This window comes from Cupressus sempervirens, chromosome 9 (genome assembly GCF_028749045.1).
Source record: "Cupressus sempervirens isolate cs-2001-9-10 chromosome 9, ASM2874904v1, whole genome shotgun sequence".
Taxonomy (NCBI): Eukaryota; Viridiplantae; Streptophyta; class Pinopsida; order Cupressales; family Cupressaceae; genus Cupressus; species Cupressus sempervirens.
The window spans coordinates 585013603-585034791 of NC_143126.1; the positions used below are offsets into that span (position 1 = coordinate 585013603).

At 34.2% G+C, this 21189-nt stretch overlaps 2 protein-coding genes across 3 annotated transcripts in view; one reads left to right on the forward strand and one right to left on the reverse strand.

The window, feature by feature from the left end:
* Positions 1-21189, reverse strand: part of LOC149540032 (uncharacterized) — a 115437-nt gene that overhangs the window by 39226 nt on the left and 55022 nt on the right. The gene's annotated exons all lie outside the window — the stretch shown is intronic.
* LOC149540033 (uncharacterized) lies at positions 2143-3014 on the forward strand. The gene is made up of 2 exons (XM_089799427.1): positions 2143-2623; positions 2766-3014. The coding sequence occupies exons 1-2, from the start codon at positions 2234-2236 to the stop codon at positions 2874-2876; spliced, it is 501 nt and encodes a 166-aa protein (XP_089655553.1). The 5' UTR covers positions 2143-2233; the 3' UTR covers positions 2877-3014.

A 21189-nucleotide genomic window follows, 5' to 3' on the forward strand; every position in this document is an offset into this window, starting at 1 on the left:
ATATATATTTGACTTATGGCTTATATTTTCAAATTTCTTGTTTTGAATGATCAATGTCATGACTCATGACAGATATTTTGATTTTTATATTTTCTATTAAATATTAATTATATAGAAAAAATTAGGCTTACACACGTACCCCCGTCCCCTATTTTGAAAAATATGCGTACCCGTACCCGCTCCCGTACCCGTTCCCGTTCCCGTACCCACGTACCCATGCAACCTTGGAAATCGCTGAAGGCGATTTTTTCTTGTGAATCGCCCAAATCGGCAATTCATGGCAAAAATCGCCAGAATCGCCATCGGGTATCTCCAAAAATCGGCCGCGCCAGCAAGCATAAAAAGTTGGATTTAAAAAAAAACACATGTTTTAGCTGCTTTATAATTTGTCTTTCCTCTTTGTTATAACCCTAAAGAGCCTTCTATTTGCTTAGCATGAGTAGAAGAGAGGAAGAGTGAGAGAGAGAGAAGAAGAGAAAAGAAAATCCATAGGTTTCCAACCGGCAAGAAGGAAGAGCACCAAAGAGATCAGAAGTCCATTTGGGGAGGCCATAAATTGCATTGGGAGCATTAAGGAGTCAATATCAACACTCCTCAACTCATTTGCAAGAGGTAAGTGCTGGTTTTTTTTTTTGCATGTTAGTGTATTATGCATTTTTTGTTAAATTTTTTTAGTGTTCATTTCCAAATCTTTAATGTTTTTAATTTCTACTAAATTGCAAACTAGGGTTTGTTGTTTTGTAGTTTTTGTTTATTAGTTGCAAACTTTGATATTTTACATGAATTTTTTTATTGCAGCAGCCCTTTGCTTTCATTTTCCAATTTCCACAATGGGTAAAAAAGATGAATGCTGGAAATATAATGAAGAGTTTCTCGAGAGAACCAAATATTAAACAAAATGTATATTTTGCAAAGAAAAAATAAATTCGGGAGGTATCTATAGATTGAAATACCACATTGCTAGCATACCTAGCCATGATGTCACAGTTTGCACTCATCAAACTGCTGAGGCAAAACGCACTTGTTTAGTGGCATTAGAAAAAATTGAACAAGACAAATTGAATAGGAAAATGCAACTTGAAGGGTTAAGAGGTATTGGCTCCCGTGCTCCCACATCCGCAACCGCATCTACATCAGCTTCCGCATCTGTAGGTTGTGTTGGAGAGGGTTCTTCCAGGCCTCCTTTTCATCCTAGTGCTAGTGCTCATGCGAGTGTTAGTGCTAGTGGTAGTCAGTCTTATACTGAGACAGAGTCCAACACCAACCTATTGCGGCCTAGAGTGTGGAAAAACAGAATGGATAGTTACTTTGTGCCCTGCACTACTCCTGGCTCCCAACCCACGCTTGAGGGCATGGGTTTGAACAAGGAGATTCATGATGCTGCCAAAAAAGAGATTTGCAAATTCTGATACTTTTGCAACATTCCATTTATTGCAGCCAGGTAATTGATTCTTTTTTCTTTCTTGTCTTTAAAGTTAAAGTTAAAAGTAAAAGTAAAACTTTAATTATATCTACTTGTTTTACGATTTGATTTTTTGACATCTAAATTTCTAATCAATATCATTATCTATTTGTGACAGGGCTCCTTATTGGCAGAACATGATAGATGCAGTTGCCATTTGTGGTCTGGGGTTTAAAGCCCCAACTGAGGCTGAGTTGAGTGGATACCTCTTGGATGAAATGGTTGAGGATATGAGGCATGAGCTTGAGGACAACCGAAAGGAGTGGATCGAAAAGGGTTGCACCATCATGACTAATGGTTGGACAGATAGGAGGGGAAGAACACTCCTCAATTTTCTTCTATCTTGTGGAGGTGATTGATCATTCTACTTTCCTACATACATAATTTTGAATCGTGATTGACTATTTCAAATTTTGATTTGTTGATTGCTAATAGTAATTATAATTCGTTGTTTTGTTACTTGTAGGATATACCATGTTCCTCAAATCCATTGATGCTTCTGCTCATGCAAAAAGCGCCACATACTTATATGAGGTTATTGAGGAAGTTATAGCAGAGGTGGGGGAACAACATGTGGTGCAAGTGGTGACAGATAATGCAGCAAGTTATGTTGTTGCAGGTAAAATTTAAACTTTTCAAGTTTTGAAAATAAATTTATTTGAATTTTGAACTTTTTCTAATTCTAACTTAGAATTTCTAAGTTTCCTAAGTTCTAACATGTTTGAAATTTGAATTTCTAATTAACTTAAAATTGTTGTAGGTAAACTTTTGATGGAGAGGCACCCCACCATATTTTGGTCCCCTTGTGCGGCACACTGCATTGACCTCATGTTGGAGGAAATTAGCAAACTTGAGTGGGTCAAGTCATGTGTGGAAAGGGCAAAAAACATATGCAAGTTTATTTATAATCATTCATTTGTCCTTAGCACAATGAGGAAGTACACAAGAGACAAAGAGTTAGCTCGTCCAGGGATCACGAGGTTTGCCTCGAATTTCATCACCTTGCAGTCCTTGTTGACATCAAGGGATGATTTGAGGAGCATGTTTGTTGGGCGGGAGTGGATTTCATCTTCCTATGCTACGACCACTGCAGGGATAGATGTGGTGGATTGCATATTTGATGATGATGGTTTTTGGAAACCTGCTAGAGAAATCCTTAAGGTAAATTTATTGCAATTTAACATTTAATATTTTACAGTTTACTATTCTAATTGTTTAATGATTTAGTTTTACCTTAAGTTATATTATTGAATTATTCTATATTTAAGTTTTGACTCAAATTTTTGTTTTACTTTATATGTAGGCCACTGAGCCCCTTGTATCTCTCCTACGAACTGCTGATGGGGAGAAGCCCTCTATGGGCTACATAAATGAGGGCATGGATAGGGCCAAGGAGGCCATTAGAGCTCAGTAACAGGAGAAGTATGCCCCTATTTGGGACATCATTGATAGGAGATGGCAGAATCAACTGCACAGACCCATCCATGCAGCAGCTTACTTTTTGAATCAAGCATTTCGTTTCCGTCCTGACTTCAAGGCGGATGAAGAGGTTCTCACCAGATTATATACAGTGGTCCAAAGGTTGAGTACTGATGAGGATAGCAGTGCTGCAATTATTGAGCTTGATAAGTTCAATAATAAAGAAGGGCCACTTTTCTCTAGCAGGATGGCCATAGATGCTCGGGAAACAATACAACCAGGTAAAAATTAAATAATATATTCAATATTCATGAATCTAGATTCTAAACTTAAAGTTGATTATGTAATTTTAGAGTTAACTTGTAATTTGTAATTTGTAAATGAGACTAATTGTTTTTATTTTCCCTTATTTCAGATAGATGGTGGCAAATGTTTGGGGCCACAACCCCAAAACTTCAAAAAATTGCCATCCGTATTTTGAGTCAGCCAAGCAGCACTTCTGGATGTGAGCACAGTTGGTCCATGTTCGAGCACATCCACTCGAAGAGGAGAAACGGGTTGACAGTGCAGAGGTTGAATGATCTTGTCTTTGTTCATTACAACCTCTGTCTTAGGATCAAACAGATTTTGGGCACTGACTCCTCTCCAATCATTCTGGAGGAGATTGATCCAGAATCAGAGTGGCTCACAGAGGTTGTGGATCCAGTCTTCACTGAGGAGGACCGTGTGTGGATTGACCAGGTGGATATAGAGGTTGAGGCATCTAGAGCACGTTCTTCAGACATTGGTAGACGCACACGTGCACGCACAGACATAGGGCCTAGCGACGTTTGTGAGCCCATCTTACATGCGGGAGATATGGCTCGGCAGTCCTCTAGGACCTACATTAGATGCCTTGCTACTAGGTAGACTGGATACTCAAAGGTTGAGGCTGAGGCTACAGCCAAGCTTGAGGATGGTGTTGAGGATGATGATGACTATGAGCCTGAGGCTTGAGCTGGAGCCTTGCTTTTATATTTTGTTTACAGATATTGATATTGAATCATTGATAGACATATGTTTCAAACTTTCATGGATCTTCATCTTAGATTCTTACACACATTTATGATTTGATGTCTTATGGATCATCTTACATACATTCTATGATTTAAATCATTATGATCATTTGATTTCTATTTACTTCAGCTAGCCTTCAATTTACATTTTAGATAACATAATTACGTATGTGATGGATTTTATGTTCCATGTTTATGTATGTTAAGTTTTAACTTCTATTTGATGATGTTATAGTGTGTTTAAGTTATATTCAATAAAGGGTGCATGAAGTAAGTTTTAAATTGTTAAAATCTTTAAATTTAAAGGGTTTTTTCAAATTTGCCGATTCATCGCCAATTCATTGCCGATTCACGATTCGATTTGGCCTTGCCGATTCCAATCCAATTCCAATTCACGTTACTTTGCTCATATGTGATCTAAATCCAGATGTTTAAATCTATATGACAAAGCTTCTAATATGTTTAACGGAAGATGGAGGCTAAGGGAAACACACATCAAGTCATTTGTGGACTGTAGTTGTAGTCTGATAAAGAAAAGGAAAGAATGGATGGTATTGACAACTAACGATATGCTTTGAAAGTCCCGGCTCCAGAATAGCAAATGGGCAATCTAGATGCCTTCCCCATGGATCAACACAAATGCCATCAATAACGATAATGGTAAATTCATATCAACAAGGAACGGCGGGTCCAAATATTCCCAATAGTCTGAACAACAGTACCGGTAGCTATGATGTTGAAGACATGATCCAAGAAAAGTATGATTGAACATTCTAAATCCTTGCCATAGTATATGGTTGATGTACGCTGGTGAATTCCTAATAATGCACGCAATATGAAAAACCATAAGGCAATGAACTCTAAGTTAGGAGAAAAATAATTCATTATGCTTGTATGGAAGAAGGCCCTTCAAAATGAAACACAAAGAGTGCCCCACGAAATCCAAGAAAGACATGACAATAAGATATGGAAGTATTCCCAAATCTTATAACTAACTAGCAATGGACAACGGATGCAAATTGATGAATATCCAATGCACATACAGATTTACGATTATTCTCCAAGTCACAGGTCAAGACATTCGAATGATGTCGTAAATAATTGATAATAATGAGGCCCGATGACTATATTATGACTCAGGATGATAAAAAATTAGAAGTTGCAATTTAGATTACAAATAAAATGTAGATCGTTTATAGGAGGTGCGACCTTTTCCAAAAGGTCATGCTAATGTTTTTGGTGGTGGCACACAATTACTTTAAATTTTATCAAGTTGACATAGACCAAAGTTTCAAGATGCAATATTTAATAAATATTTTTTGTTATTTTAATTCTAATTTACTATTGGTTGATTGGATTTTTACCAGGGGTAATTTTATTTTTTAATTGTAAAAAATAGTGCCAAAAAATTGTAGGCGATAAGCTTGCATTTATTGCATGACAAGCAACATTGTCAGAAAGGCAGAAAGGTCCAGTGATTTATTAGCCATTAAATTTTTTTTCCTGCTAATCAGTAACCAGACTTTTGGAGTTGTTTTCAGCTACAAGAACAAGTGGAGAAAGCAGCGCTTTGAATCAAAGCCATAGACAGATGTAAGTTGCATTTTTGCCTGATTTTCTGAAAAGGGGACCTGTTTGGCTAATATGTTTTGTTGATAGAAAAAACATCACTCCCGTCTCCAGAACTGCCAAAAACACTGCCTTGCTCGTCGTTCGCATCAGCTCCCAAAAAATTGACAAAATAGCAAAACCATAGCCCAAATCAATCCTACTAGAATACATCTATCTTTTGTTATTCTGTATGCATTTTCAAACCACTTTGCGTAGAGAATGGTTGATGGCCTAAATTAATTAGAAATGTTGAAACTGTAAAGAACCTAGAAAGAACCCCTGGTTTCATCCTGGATAGAACCTGCAAAAAATGGCATTTCTTGATTATTGAGCACTTTAATACTACAGAAACAGATTTAATCGATTTCTGGGTTATCGGTCTCAAATAGACGGATTTCCTACATAATTTTCATCCAGAGGGTTGACTGATGAATCTTTAATTGTTGCCGAAATGGCTTTTGTTTGGTACCAAAAATGTGAAATTACAGAGACGGGATGGCAACTGTCTGACAAAATCCCCAAAGGCAGAAAGCTTTGAAAAACAAAACAATCCTTCTGCCCCGAGTGTTGCTTGCCAATATCATCTTTTAAACTTATATTCTGATTTGAACATGGAGTAGATTCCCTTGTGGGAAACATGTAGCCCGTGCGTATAGCAGTCTTCTGTACTTCAACATGCTAACTATGATTGCGGCTGTATTTTGATTCATTCGTATTTGAACTGAGTTTCTTGTCAAAACTATGTTTGAATTTGAAAATTAAACATATTTACCATATTCAATATTTAACACAGTTGCTTGGCATAGCACGGTACAAATCAACTAAAGGTGATTAGCAGTTGTAGTGCATAATTCCAATTTCCAATAAGAGTTTGTGCTATTTAAAAGAGTGGTCCACAAAGGTAATAAAGAAATGTGTTTTCAGATCAGGATATTTTGGCTGAAGAATCATTACAATTGATAATGTCGATCACAAAGAGCTCTCTTCTATTCGATCCCCCCTGTCAGTTGGGGTTTCAAAAGTTGAAAATGTACAAGATTTTGGCACCTGTTGACAAATCTCCAAGATTTCTTAAGGGGCCTCACGAATGTGTTGTGTTAGAGTAGTCGAGACACATTTCCTCTACAAGAATAGTGGCTTGCTCTATGAAAATCTCATCACTGCCATAGGCACTCTTAATAGAACAACACCAGAAGCTTTCAAAACTATTTTATTCCAAATGCCTTATCTTACGTGCCTCAAGCATCGAGAAAAGGCACTGAAAAAATCAAACCTTCCCTACATGAGTTGTGCCCCATTTGCTTCTGATTAGCTCTGTTTGGAAAACTCTGAATGGTGTTCGTTCATCACAAGAGTCACTTCCATTAGAGGCAAACTTTTCTGTCGGAGGCGGCACATTTGGCCAACAAAATAATTTTATACTACCCTCTGAAGCTGATTTGGGCACCTTTCAGCAAGACTTCACATTCAATGGTTAACATTGTCCTTGTGTTCAACATTATGCATTTTGTGCATCATGTCCTTCATGTTACAAATGTCACTATTTATAATATAAATGTCCTTTTGAGAAAAGACATCAACCACTCCATCATTCTCTGACAACACTAGCTTTCAAAATTGTGACGACATCCATTCATGATTTGTTCTTTTGGCTCCTCAAATTGACTTTCAGTATGTTGGCGAAGACATGGAGGCTGGAAGGGTTTTTGCTTGGGGATACCAGGGATGTCCAGATGAAAGCTCCTACTTTGCTATAGTTCTCCTGTGGTCTTTTCTAGAGTGATACAAAATCTATTGTGAGATCTTTTCCATGAATTAGTGTTTTATTTGAAGATAAGAATGTACTTAATGCTTGTCAGAATATTGATTACTATCGGTCTCAGATATACGGATCACATCCCAAACAGATTTAATGTCTATAAATGCTTACTATATCTGTCCACTGTAGATATAATCACTGAGTATATGTTGTACTCCTTTGGAAATCTGGCTGAGCGCATATACAACTAATAGCTTTGGCAAAAAAATATATTAGATTTTGCATGAATAGCATACTACCCTGTTGCCTTGATACTATTGTCCCTTATACAAAGAATGCAAATTTGATTACTGCTTATATGATGCATATAATATGATCATTATACATGTACAGTTTTGTTAACTTAACATGTTCATATGTTACATGTGCTAATGCTATGCAATCTTAAAATCTGCTAATAGCCAATTAGAAATTGAAAACTTCTAGCATTTTGTTCTCTCTGCCTAGTTTCTTGCTTACAAAATTCCTCATCCAATGTCATCGAAAGTCATAGTTCAACACCACTATATCCAGAAAAATAAAAATCAGCCTTCTCTTCTTTGCAAAAGGCAGGGACTCAAGCTCTCTCAGAGCTCTTGTTATTTATATGATTGATAGGATATAAACAAGGGGTGCATACGCCTGCCTTCATGATTTTATGGTTGATTGAAGTAGATTTTGATTAAAATATAATGTATTTAATTTAATAAATATAACAAATAAATAGTAATGAAAAATATAATATTATAGTGCTAAACTAAATTAAATTACAGAGTATAGTTAGTATATTATTAAATTATATAACTGCAATGATATATATTAATTAAAGCAGTAAAGGAATATATAAATAAACATTATAGTATCATGCTAAATTAAAATTAGATGACATCCTAAAGAACATTTATCATACCAAAGATATTTATCAACTAATTATATATAAGATATAGATAAAATTACCTTAGGGTTTCCATAGATGTTTTCATTGAGTTCATGTTCTGTGATTACAGTTTGGTTAGAAATGAAAGACAAAACTCTAGAGATCAGAGGATTAAACTATCATAACACAAAAGACCCAGATTGAAATGCACTCAAACTCAACACTAGTATATCAGATAACCTGCAAATAAACCCCTCTATTTAACTGGAAATTGTGACACTGATGCCAACAAATAGATTTCATCAAGATATTAAGGACATCAGGCTCATTCAATGACATTAAATGGTATTAATGATACAATTAAATGCAGTGATTTGAGGGCAAAATTTTTAATTTTCATGATAACAGTGTATTTTTTTTACTGTATTCTTAAGTTTAATAATATGAATTTGATACTTTACCTATATTTTCACTAATGGAGTGATATTTTAAATTTCTATGAAACAGTTAAGTTAAATTTAAAGAGAAATGTACAACCATTTGAAAATATGAGATTAGTGAATTTTTTTATATGACTGGATAAGTCTAATAACATGATTAAAATTTTGAATTATATATAAATTGATAAATATTTGTAGATTTCAAAAGAAAGTATTATTTATTATCATTTTTTATTTAATTATGTCGTATATGAATAATACAAATAATAATGTATGAACTAAATTTCTACCACTTAAATTCATACGAGTTCTTCCTCATAAACTATCTTAAATAATAAATGTGTCTAAAATAAAAAATATATTTAACTCTATATTTGATTAAAATATCTATATTTGAATAACATTTTACAAATTACAAAAATAAACATCAATTAAAAGTGATTGTCTTTTTTTTTAAGTTTATCCACTTGTCACAAATGTGGAAAAGATAAAACTGAAATTAATGCATTCATTAATAGAGGTGTTAAAAAAATGTTTTTTTTTTTAAAATGGTTTATCCACTTGTCACAAATGTAGAAAACATAAAGTTGCAATTAATGCATGCATTAATAGAGGTGTTGGAAAAAATAGTTGTATTTTTGTTGAAGAAAATTGAATTTTTTCATTGCCTTTTTCATCATGAGCCAATACAATTTTTTTAAAATTGTATTTTTTAATTCCAAAAAAACATGCAAATTAATAAACCTTTTGCAAACATTAGTATATCAATCAAATTTTTAGATTATGTAACTAATATGGAACCTCATGATTCCATTAGTAATAAGTGAAAAGAAACAAGTCAAAAAGAATTCAAAAAACACATTCAAGTCCAAAGAAGAAGCATTTATAAAAGATATATTTTTTGTAAGGAGGAATAAGGGCTTAAAAGTGAATTGTAATATAAATTCTTTTATTTTATTTTAATAATAAAATAAAATGTCCTTTGTTTATCTCTAAATAGCATGGAGATTTAAACTAAAGATGATTCGTCCTTTATAATCATTTTTATAAATTCTGTAAACAATTTTAATGTCAGATAAGTGGACATGGGCATTTAACATTTTAAATTTGATCATCATAGATATAGTGAAATATATATTTGTTTCCGTATCTGTGTCCAGTTTGTCTCCATACTAGAGGAGTTAAAATTCAATCTGGACTAATTTAAGAGTGCATAATATTTGGTCTATCGCATCTTGATTATTTAATTGTTGACAATATAAGTGCATATAACATTATAAAGTTGTACGTGAAAATCTTCACTGAAGTTGACTCTATTGCCCGAATGAGCAAAAGCACTAGTCTTTTTATTATTGAAGTTGGCAAATCTATAACTTCCTTCCAACAAGCATCAAATCCATTACTCAGTTTCATTTCACTCTAGTTCAAGGACCTTACCAAATGGAGAACTCCAAAGCTTAAATTCGCTTTAGAAAAACTCGGAACCAAATGATCAGGTTCGAGGAGAAGGTCTACCCACCTAGGTGTAACAGAGCCTGAAGTGCAAGGGAATCAAGGTGATTCTCGTTCATTGACTAGAATTGATTGCAGAATCCTATCGAAGAAGTGGCAGGCTCTTGGATTTCCAATCTGCAGTTTTGGGAACCAACACCTTTCATATTTCTCGTTTGAACTTCTAAATGACAAGCTCTGAATTCTTGGTTGAATGTAATGAAGTTTATCCTAATGATTATAGTTAGAGTATGGCAACAAGGGATCAGCCATTTCATTGTACGTTTGAAAGGTAATACCATTTCATGAGCCTGTATGTTATGCTGCCTCTACAAGATTTTTATTTTGCTTTTAGAACTTTGATGTTTGAAGGATTTTAAATTCAATATAGACTTATACAGAGGCATTTATTTTGTATGCCTTTGAGATAAGGAAGGCACTTTATAGAGTTCAGCAGATTGTTATAAGAACTTAAAGATTTACTATTGAATGACTATTATAAGCCTAGTTCGGTTAGAAAGATTTCCAATTTGTGATGAAATAAGAATGATCAATGCTATATGCAACCACACCGAGATTCATCGAAAAAGACCAACAAGGTCGATATGAAGAGTCTGGGTTATGCCAAAAGAATAGCGAGTTATACCTGCAAGATAAGAGAAGGAAATCAGAGATAAATAAACACATAATAAACTTAAGAAAAACTATCTTAACTAACTAGTTCATGGTGATCAAATGGTGTAAATCTTCTTGTCCAGTTGAGCGGTGGGTGATTGGGCACATTGTGTCCATATAAATCCCAGGTCAAGGTACGTTTAGTGCATGCTTGTTGCTGTGATCACTAGAGGTCAGGTTGCTAGCTATTAGCACATGAGTTAGAGGAAGGTATCCAGGACCTAGCTACTGCCTAGCTAACACACTAACACCAGGATGCTGAGTGGTAGGACAGGGTGTCCCATACCTATTCCAGGGTAGAGAGGGCCTTTCTCGGTAGAGATTGTGTAGGGATACTAAGGGTCCACAGTTGGGAGGTTAAGCCCCTGACAATGCTTCTCCTCTCCACCAGAATGTCAAGGCTTGGACAAATGCATTCAGTACTACATAATTTTCATCTTCCTATAGCAGGTATTTTTACATTTATGTACTTTTAGTTTTTGCAATTAATTCAATTATTTTCTTTCCTTTAAGAAGTTAATTCAGTTGTTTACTTTCCACTTAGATAGAAGTAGTTAATTTTTTTATACCTGTAAGGCTATTTTTCAGTTGATTTTGTAGAGTAGTCGTTATGTCTATTTCGTTGTAGAGTAGTCGTTATGTCTATTTCGTTTTCAAATAAAAGTGAAAAGAAAAGTAAATTGTTGTATTTTATCAATGTTTCTAATAGTTAGGAAAATGGTATGTTACACTACCACTCTCTCTCCCATCAAGTTTCATTCCATTCAGTTTGCTTGTGTTTTGTCCCGTCAAATACAACTTACTCCATTCATAGTGTTTTCGATTGGTCTTGAGCATAAATTTCATTATCAATCCTTCCTTGTCGCATGATATACTTCATAACCTCCCCTCTAGCATTTCATATGCCTCCCCATAAAGTCGTGATCCAAATCTAGTCGGCCTCTTAATTATTAATCAAATATTACATTTTTATGTTTATGTTTTGTATATATTTATTATGATTTCAATATTTTATATATTAAGAGTTTATATTTAATAGTAACATATATTTACTTTGTATGATACAAATAATGTATTATATTAAATATTATTTATACATTTAATTTTGTTATTGTTATACACAACATATAATTATATTAATAATAATAAACAATATTATAATTTTGCATTATACACTTCTTATTTTCTTTCTTATTATATTTATAATATATTTAATAACAACTATTTTATAATTTATTATTCTTTTTATTGTTTACCAATTTATTCATTTCTTTTAATTATTAATTATTAAATCTTATTCTACAATAGGCGACATTACTATTATGGTAAAATAATGAATATGTTATTAAACAAAGATCGTGAATGATCTATATATACAAGATACAGGAGAATGTTTCTATAACGAACAGGAGAGAGGAAATAGAAACATTCTAGTAGAATGAAAAAGAAAGTTTCCATAACGAACAAGAGTTTATGGAAACATTACAAAAGAGAGACCATTAGAAAAAGACGAAAGAGAGATTAGAAAGAAACTATTTAATATCATAATAATTACACAAACTAAGGTTGTCATTGCAGCAAAAGATTGACTTCTCAATGCATGATACAACCACTAGACTTATAGAACATAGGAGGCAATCAAGCCATGTCACGAACCACGAAGGGGAACATTGACAATTAGTCCAACAATCCCCCCTCAACATTACCAGGGAGATTTGAACTTGTGATCAAGCTCAAATACCACTTGTTAGAATGGTCAGGGTTGTCGTTGCACCAAAAGGTCAACCTATCAATGCGCAATACAACTACTAGACTTATAAAACACGAGGCGGTTACGCCATGTCATGAATCCCAAAGGGGAATGTTGGCAGTTAGTCCAACAAAATCGACCATTTAGGAGTCATTAGATAACATTCTAGTGCTCTCTTGGAGCTCATTATGTTATCAGTCTTTAATCTACTGTTATTTCCCTATTTATCCACCATATCATTTCATATTGGTATAGTGATCTTACAAGGATGAAAAGAAATCCACTAGCATAAATACAATACATAATATGCTCATTTGCATTGTCCCTTTCCTTCCTTTATTATAAAATGTCCTTTCAAAAGAGCTCGCATCTTTTGTTCTTTTGTGAAAAAAGGCTGTCATCTTCTTCAAGGACATTGTCATTAGAAATGGATGTGTGGCAGCCACAACTGAAGTACTTGAGGATGGCCCAATTGTTGGCTTGAGAAAAAAAAATCTTCAATGAGACTTTGATCTAATAATTTTAGTTACATTATCTACATTATATTGCTCTTTGATATAAGCAACCATTCCACCCTTTGGCAACCAATATTTGGTAAATGCTTTAATTCCTTCACCAGAAATTACATACAAGTGAGCTTTCAAGTAGCTATGGGAGCTCCTATCCTCATTTTGTTACTTATCAAAAAGCAAAAAATAATTCATGCCTCTGCAAAGCTGCTAAGTCTTGCCACATGTCACTGAAGAGGTTAAAAATGGGTGTCGCCCCTTGGTCCATATATATTAAACTGTCAGTCATTTCAGACTGTAACTATGTCTACATGTTAAAATAAATAAATATCGCAAAAAAATCAGTAAAATAGCCCTGGCCTGCCGTTGCTTGTCGAAAAAACATTAATACTCTATTTTCAACAAAGCTCCTGTGGAACTAGAAAAGAATTCTTTTAAATACAAAAACAAAGCAAAAACAAAAACATAACATAGATGAACATTCTCCTTGATGCAAGTTCCTTGATCTTCCTTGCAGCTAACACTCCTTGAGGTTTAGCAATTATGAGAGCACAAAGTTTGAAAACAAAGAAAACTTGCAGAAATAACTAATAAATAAAAATGTAGTTTTTCATTGTAAAGTTTCTGCTAAATCCTTATCTCTTAATCAGACTTTAATCCAGTCTTATATGCTGAGAATGATCTTCCACGTAGCATGAATATTTATGAAATTAGTACTTATTATAATGCAGATACAATACTGAATAATTGACCTTTTATTGTGATGGAAAATCTCAGATATAAATCACAGGATATATAATGCTTATAGGAGCAGACTGCTGTAACTGTGTATCCTATAATCTGCATTTACAACCTACTAATATATCCTTCCTAAAGGGTATGTCCCTTAGAGGGCCATAACCTTTCCTAAATGAACACTAATCAAACTCCTTCCTAGTCGGTGATTCATGAAGAAATTATTTAATAGCACTTAACAAACTGATTGTTAGTTTGGTTAAACATTATAATCTTGTTTCCTGAGAGGTCGCCGGCCCTTAGAGTCATATATAAAATGCTAATTTATAGATATATTATACTTAAAAGAACATTTACGGTCTGTACTATCAGACCTGCAAGTGATCAGGTTAACATTATTAACACTCCCTCTTAACCTGATAATCCTATAGAGAGATATTATATCTAACAACACCAATACAGATGAATAAGCAAGAATTAATACTCTATATCTGTCTGATTCTTCTTAGTATATGGTATCATAGAACACATGATACAAAGTCATATTACTAAACTTGTGATATTACAAACCATTGCTACTAATGATATTATATAGGATAAATTTGAAGAGTAATCTCTTCATTTATCCAAGTTGTGATTTCATAGAAACTAGTATCAAAACAAGATCCTGAGTTTAAAATCTACCAAAATACAAGATAAACCCCGAGAATACTAAGATTCTTTCTTTATCCAATTTGTGGCCTACAAACATAGCAATGTAAACATCACAATATGATCTTGAACTCATCTAGATCTTACAGTAGAACTCTACTATTTAGCACATTATCTAAGAGATCATCACCTCTCATAATGTTTTATACAAGTGTTCACTATTTTCAAAGATTGTCACCTCTTAAAATAATGAACACAAATGAATACAAATGGTGGAGCCCATAACAGTCAATAGCCTGACAAAATAAAATTATTTTATTAATAATCAAGAGAGTACAAATGGATTACAACTCAACCATACCAAGTCTCCTCCTAAAGTGTTCTATCTTCACTCTAGATAGAGGTTTGGTGAGTATGTCTGTTGTCTAATCTACAGTGCAAATGTACTCCAATTTTACAAAATTCCTGTCTACCATATCTCATACATAATGGTCAGGAATTTCAATATGCTTGGATATGTCATGGAATACTGGATTTACTGAAAGCTTGATGGAACTCTAATTATCACAATGAATAATCGTGGAATTCATAGCTTGCCCAAATAATCCCACAAGTAACTTCCTCGGCCATACTGCTTCTCAGGAGGCCATCGCTGCTGCAATGTATTCGGCTCCTGTGCTACTGAAGACTGTTTTCTACATATCCAAGATATCATTGCTGATCCCAAACTGAAATAGCATCCTGAAGTACTTTTCCTATCTTTAACACTCCACCCCAATTTGAATCAATGAATCCATGTAAGTCTAAAGAAACTTTCTCATATTTGAGTCTAAGATTAAGAGTGCCCCGTAAGTATCTCATAATGTGTTTAACTGCGACCAAGTGAATCTCCTTCGGTTCACACATAAACTGACTTAAGGCATTAACTGCATAGCAAATATCTGGTCTTGTATTACTAAGTACATAAGATATCCAATCATTTGTCTGTAGAGAGTAGAATCTATGGACGGTGATTCTACAACTGCTTCTTTAAGTTTATGTAGATTAGCCTCCATTGGAGAAGACATAGGTTTGCAATTCCACATTCCAAATTTCTTTAAAATATCTGATGTATACTTCCCTTGATTTAGTATGATACCGTTCGAATTTTGTCGTACTTCCAGTCCTAGGAAGTAATGAAAGAGTCTCAAATCTTTCATCTCAAATTCTCTAGTTAGATCTTTCTTGCACTAATCTATGAAACGATCATCACCTGTTATTAGTAGATCATCAACATACAGTATCAGAATTACCATATCATCTTTATCTCTTTTATAATATAAATTTGGATCAACTTCATTCTTGGAGAATCCTAAGCTGGTGAGATACTTATCAACTCTTTCTTAGCAGGCCTTAGGAGCCTGTTCAAGCCCATAGAGAGCTTTCTTGAGCCTACAAACAAAAGCGTTAGGATCATGAGTTTCAAATCCTTCAGGTTGCTCCAGATATACTTCTTTTGAAATCTTTCCATTTAGGAATGTTGTTTTCACATCCATCTAATGTACCTTCCATCCCTTTGATGTGGCAATTGCTAAAACTGCTCTTATGGAGGTATATCTGTCAACAGGAGCAAAGGTTTCTTCATAATCAATCCCTTCTTTCTGAGAAAATCCTCTGGCTACAAATTTAGCTTTATACTTCTCAATACTACCATCAGCAACATGCTTTATTGATGCAGGAGCATCCAAAGGTATAAGGGCAATCCTGTGTCACCCAAAAAAATGTACTTAGTTTCTGTTTCATGTGTTTTCATTTTTGGACACCCATTTGGGTCAAATAAAGGTTCCAACTCTCACAGTTCCACTATCAGTGTGCTAGTAAATCCCAAAAAAATAGGAGTATGTAATTGGGCCATCATTTTGGTAAACTAGAAGGTGTGAATTGGTCAGATGAATGTAATTGTGATTTAGAGCATTCCAGAAAAAGAATCAGGTCAAAAGGCCCCACGGTTTGAAAGTCATTGCAGTTTTTCGAGTTTTGGAGACCTCCTAAGAATGCTTCAAAGTCAGGTTAGGGGCATTAAATGACCTCGAAAAGGGCCGAAAAATGGGGGACAAGCGAAGCTTGTCAATAGGGCTATAGAGCACTTCGAGAGCTTTCCGAAAATGTAAACGGTTCGTCAATCGGAGCTACGGTTCAAAAGTTATGCCTCCCGGAAGTTCGGTTACCGTTTCTGGATTCTTCTAGATTTGTGCCAACTTCTAACGCAGCTTCTGGAGCCTTCTATTTGGTCGGTGGATGCCTACTAGCACTTTCTAGAATGTATTCCTAGTCCTTAACCCTCCGGGGCCTATTTAAGGAGATTCCTGGCATTGTAAAAGGCAGTTCGGAGTGGAGTTTGAGAAGAGGTACTGAAAGGAGAAATTATCTCCACATTTATGCTATTGTAAGCCCTTAGGGCATGTTTTGAAGTTTATTTTCTCTGTACTGAATGTACTAGCTTATTTTTCAGTTAATATAATTTCTCTTTTTTGTTGTGTCCATTCTGTTCTTGGGTCGTGTCCCCATCATTTATTTTAATATCCACTTGGAAGAAACAAAAGATTTTCCTTTAAGTCTTGGAACAATTTCCCAAACATCATTTTTCATGATAGATTGGTATTCTTCTGTCATAGCTTCTTTCCAGGCTGTATGTTTAATAGCATCAGAGAGATTGGTTGGCTCTGTTTTGGATAAATCACTTATGTTAGCTATATAACCAAAGAATCTTTTAGGTCTTTTGCTTTCTCTGACTATTCCGGAAGGTGCAGCAAAGTCTTGAGTTGCTTCAACTGTTTTAATGGCCCAAAGTGGTCTTTTCTTTGAATTTTCTTCAAGGTTCATATTTTGAATTTCATCTTCGATTTCTTCTAAGTTCTCCCTCTGTGACTCAGATTCACTATTTCTTTTAGAACTAGATAAAGGAGAAGGTTCATTAGAACTTATGGCTCTTTTGAATGCAAGATCTTCTTCAAATATTACATCTCTGCTAAGTTCAATAGTTTTCTGTCCAAGTATAAAAATCATATATGCTTTAGAAGTTTCACTATACCCTACAAAAATACCTTTCCTCCCAGAAGGTTCTAACTTGGTTCTCTTTTCTTTTCGAACATGGATATATACAGGACATCCAAAAATTCTAAGATGACTTATATTGGGTTTTACTTTAATAAATACTTCTTCAAGGGGTTTATCTTTAAGACAGGAGTGAGGACTTCTGTTTTGAATATATACTGCAATACAAGAGGCTTCTACCCAAAGATAATATTCTAGGTTTTGGTCAAAAATCATAGCCCTAGCAGCTTCTATAATTGTCCTATTCTCTCTTTCGGCTACCCCATTTTGCTCTGAGTTATAAGGAACAGTGTACTCCCTCTTAATCTCTTATTCTTTACAAAACCTTTTAAATAAGTCTGAAGTATATTCTCCTCCGTTATTAGTTCAAAGGGTTTTAATTTTATGTCCTAAAAGATTTTCAGTTAATGCTTTGAATTCTTTAAATCTTTGTAGGATTTCTTCCGATTCCTTGCATTTTAAATAGTAAATCCATGTTTTCTTAGAGAAGTCATCTATGAACAAGATATAATACCAAAATCCTCCAAGACAAGGAACAAACATAGGTCCACATAAATCTGAAATAATTAATTCTAGTACATTATTTGTTTTCCTCGTACTATCATGAAAGGGACTTTTGGTGCTTTCACCCAGAGCACACCCTTTGCAAATACTAGGGTGGTCTTTATTTAATTTGGGTAATCCAGTGATCATCTTTTCCATAGTTGATAAAGTTTTAAAATTTAGATGCTCTAATCTTCTATGCCATCTTTCATTTAAATCTTCAGCTTTGTGGACTAGGGCTTGAATGGATTGACTAGATTTTGTATTCAATTCATACAAATATCCCTTTCTTTGACCAATTAACTTTGTTTTCTTAATGGAAGAGTTCTTAGCCCAAGTTAATACTTTGCCATCCACGAATGCAACATTGTGTCCATCATCTTCAAGTGATGTAATTGAGATTAGGTTTCTTTTAATCCCTGGTACATAGAGTACACCTTTAAGAAGAATAGTATTTCTTGATTTTAGTTTCAAAGTACAATTTCAAATTCCTTCAACAGAGTGTGCTGAGTTATCACCAATGGTAACTTCACCGTTAACCTTCTCTGATAAAGAATCTAGGGTTTCTTTGTATCCTATTATATGTCTAGAAGATCCACTATCAATTACCCATGCTTTATTTGAAATTTCATTTGATAGAGAGGAATACAGAACATGGTTCTCAAGATCATAAGTATCTTCTTCTCTAATGACATTTGTACAATTTGCCTATTGTTTGGAATTTTTAGGACAATTAGATCTATAGTGTCCAAATTTTTCACATTTGAAACACTTTATTTTAGATAGATCTTTCTTTGGCTTTCCATTCTTTTGATCTCCCTTTTTCTTCTTGAAATACTTCTTCTTGCCTTTATAGGAGTTTGTATTAAGAACGTGAAGTTCTTCACCTTCTACTTTTGGTTTCCCTCCTTTCTTCAATCTTCTGGATTACTCTTGAAGACAATCATTCTTGAGTCTGTTAAAGTCTGGAAGCTAATCTCTGGCACTTATTCCTTGTGCGAATGTCTCCCATGAATCTGACAATCCATCTATAGCCATAAGTGTTAATTTTGTGTCACTAATGATGGTTCCTATGCTTGATAGTTCATCTTCAATGCCGGCAACTCTTAGGAAATAAGAATTTATCGATTCTCCTTTCTTTATCTAAATGTGATTCAGTTGCCTTTTTAGTGCAAGAACCCTAGTTGCATTGTTTACTTCATATGCATTTCGTAATGCATTCATCATATCAAAGGCAGTTTGATGTTTTGTAAGCATAGGTACAATATCATTTTTAACTCCATCCAAGATTATTGGAATAGCTTTTCTATTTCCTCTGCTCCAGATAGATTTGTGAGGTTCAACTAAGGGTTGTTTGGATGCTCCATCAATGAATTGTTTTACATTGTTCTCTTCAAGAATCATCATGGTTCTGAACTTCCAGGCCTCAAAGTGCTCTTTCCCATCAAACATGTCCTCGGGTCTGATTTTGTAAGCCGTGGAAGATAGAAGATTGTTGCTTGATGTGTACAAAGTCTGATTACTGAAATTTAGCAGAGCCTAGGTTCAATTACTAGAGCTCTGATACCATGTAAAGTTTCTGTTAAATCCTTATCTCTTAATCAGACTTTAATCCAATCTTATATGCTGAGAATGATCTTCTAAGTAGTATGAATATTTATGAAATTAGTGCTTATTATAATGCAGATACAATATTGAATAATTAACCTTTTATTGTGATGGAAAATCTCGGATATAAATCGCAGGATATATAATGCTTATAGGAGCAGACTGCTGTAACTGCGTGTCCTATAATCTGCATTTACAACCTACTAATATATCCTTCCTAAAGGGTATGTCCCTTAGAGGGACATGACCTTTCCTAAATGAGCACTAATCAAACTCCTTCCTAGTCAGCGATTCATGAAGACATAATTAATAGCACTTAATAAATTAATTGTTAGTTTGGTTAAACATTATATTCTTTTTTCCTGAGAAGTCGTCGGCCCTTAGAGTCATATATAAAAAGCTAATTTAGAGATATATTATAATGAGAAGAACATTTACGATCTGTACTATTAGACCTGTAGCTGATCAGGTTAGACCTGTAGCTGATCAGGTTAACATTATTAACATTCATGAGGAGCAAACGTGAGGTAGAAATATATTTTCACTTTTGTTTTGTGTGATTAATGTGTTAATAACTTAAAAGTCACTTATAGGGTTTGTTAGTTGTTCCTTCATTAATAATTTCCATATGTTTTGAAAACGGGCTCTTCCTGGGTTCACCTGGATTAGCCCAGCTTCACCCAAGGTCTGCACATGCCTGTGAGTGTGACTTGGGTACATCTGTGGCTTTTCCTACATTCATCCAAGATTCTTTACATGCCTATGATTTGGGCCCTGATAATTTAGGATGCAACCAAAAAAAAAACCCACAGGTAAAGCCAAAACTCTAACCAGATTCAGACTTTAATCTATGTTTGGTCAACCTACAGAATGTGTTCTAAGAAAACACAATAATAGAGCTTTGGATGAATCATATATTCCCAACGCACTACAATTGTAGAATACATTCACGCAAGAAATATGCATTAAAGCACTTGTAGAAGTCATGATTTGAACTGTAATACAAATGTTGTTCATCTTTGGTCATAATATTGTTCAACAATGAAACAGTAATTTATTTTTCCTCACATATTTTAGAAAAACGAATTACAAAAAAATTGATCTCCCAAAAAATTTGCTCTGATACCGTGAAACTTTTAAAGACGGACTGATTGTATTCACAAATCCCACAAATACAAAGAAACGGAACAAGGGGTTTCTACTAGCCCTAGAAAAAGAACCCATGCAAATACAATGAAGAAGGCAATGAAGCTTCCACTATTGATATTAAGAAGGCTACAGAGAAAATGAACTAGATGGAAATGGAGGCAGCAGAGATGTTCAGAAATTTGGCTTAGGCCTATTCTATTTGCTGGTCCTGGTTTGCCTTTGTGTTTTTTCTTTTTCTTTTTTGATAGGTAATGGGTCGAAGCCTAGATTTTTATTATTTGTTTATTTTTATTTTTGTTTGTTGAGATTAATTATTATTATGT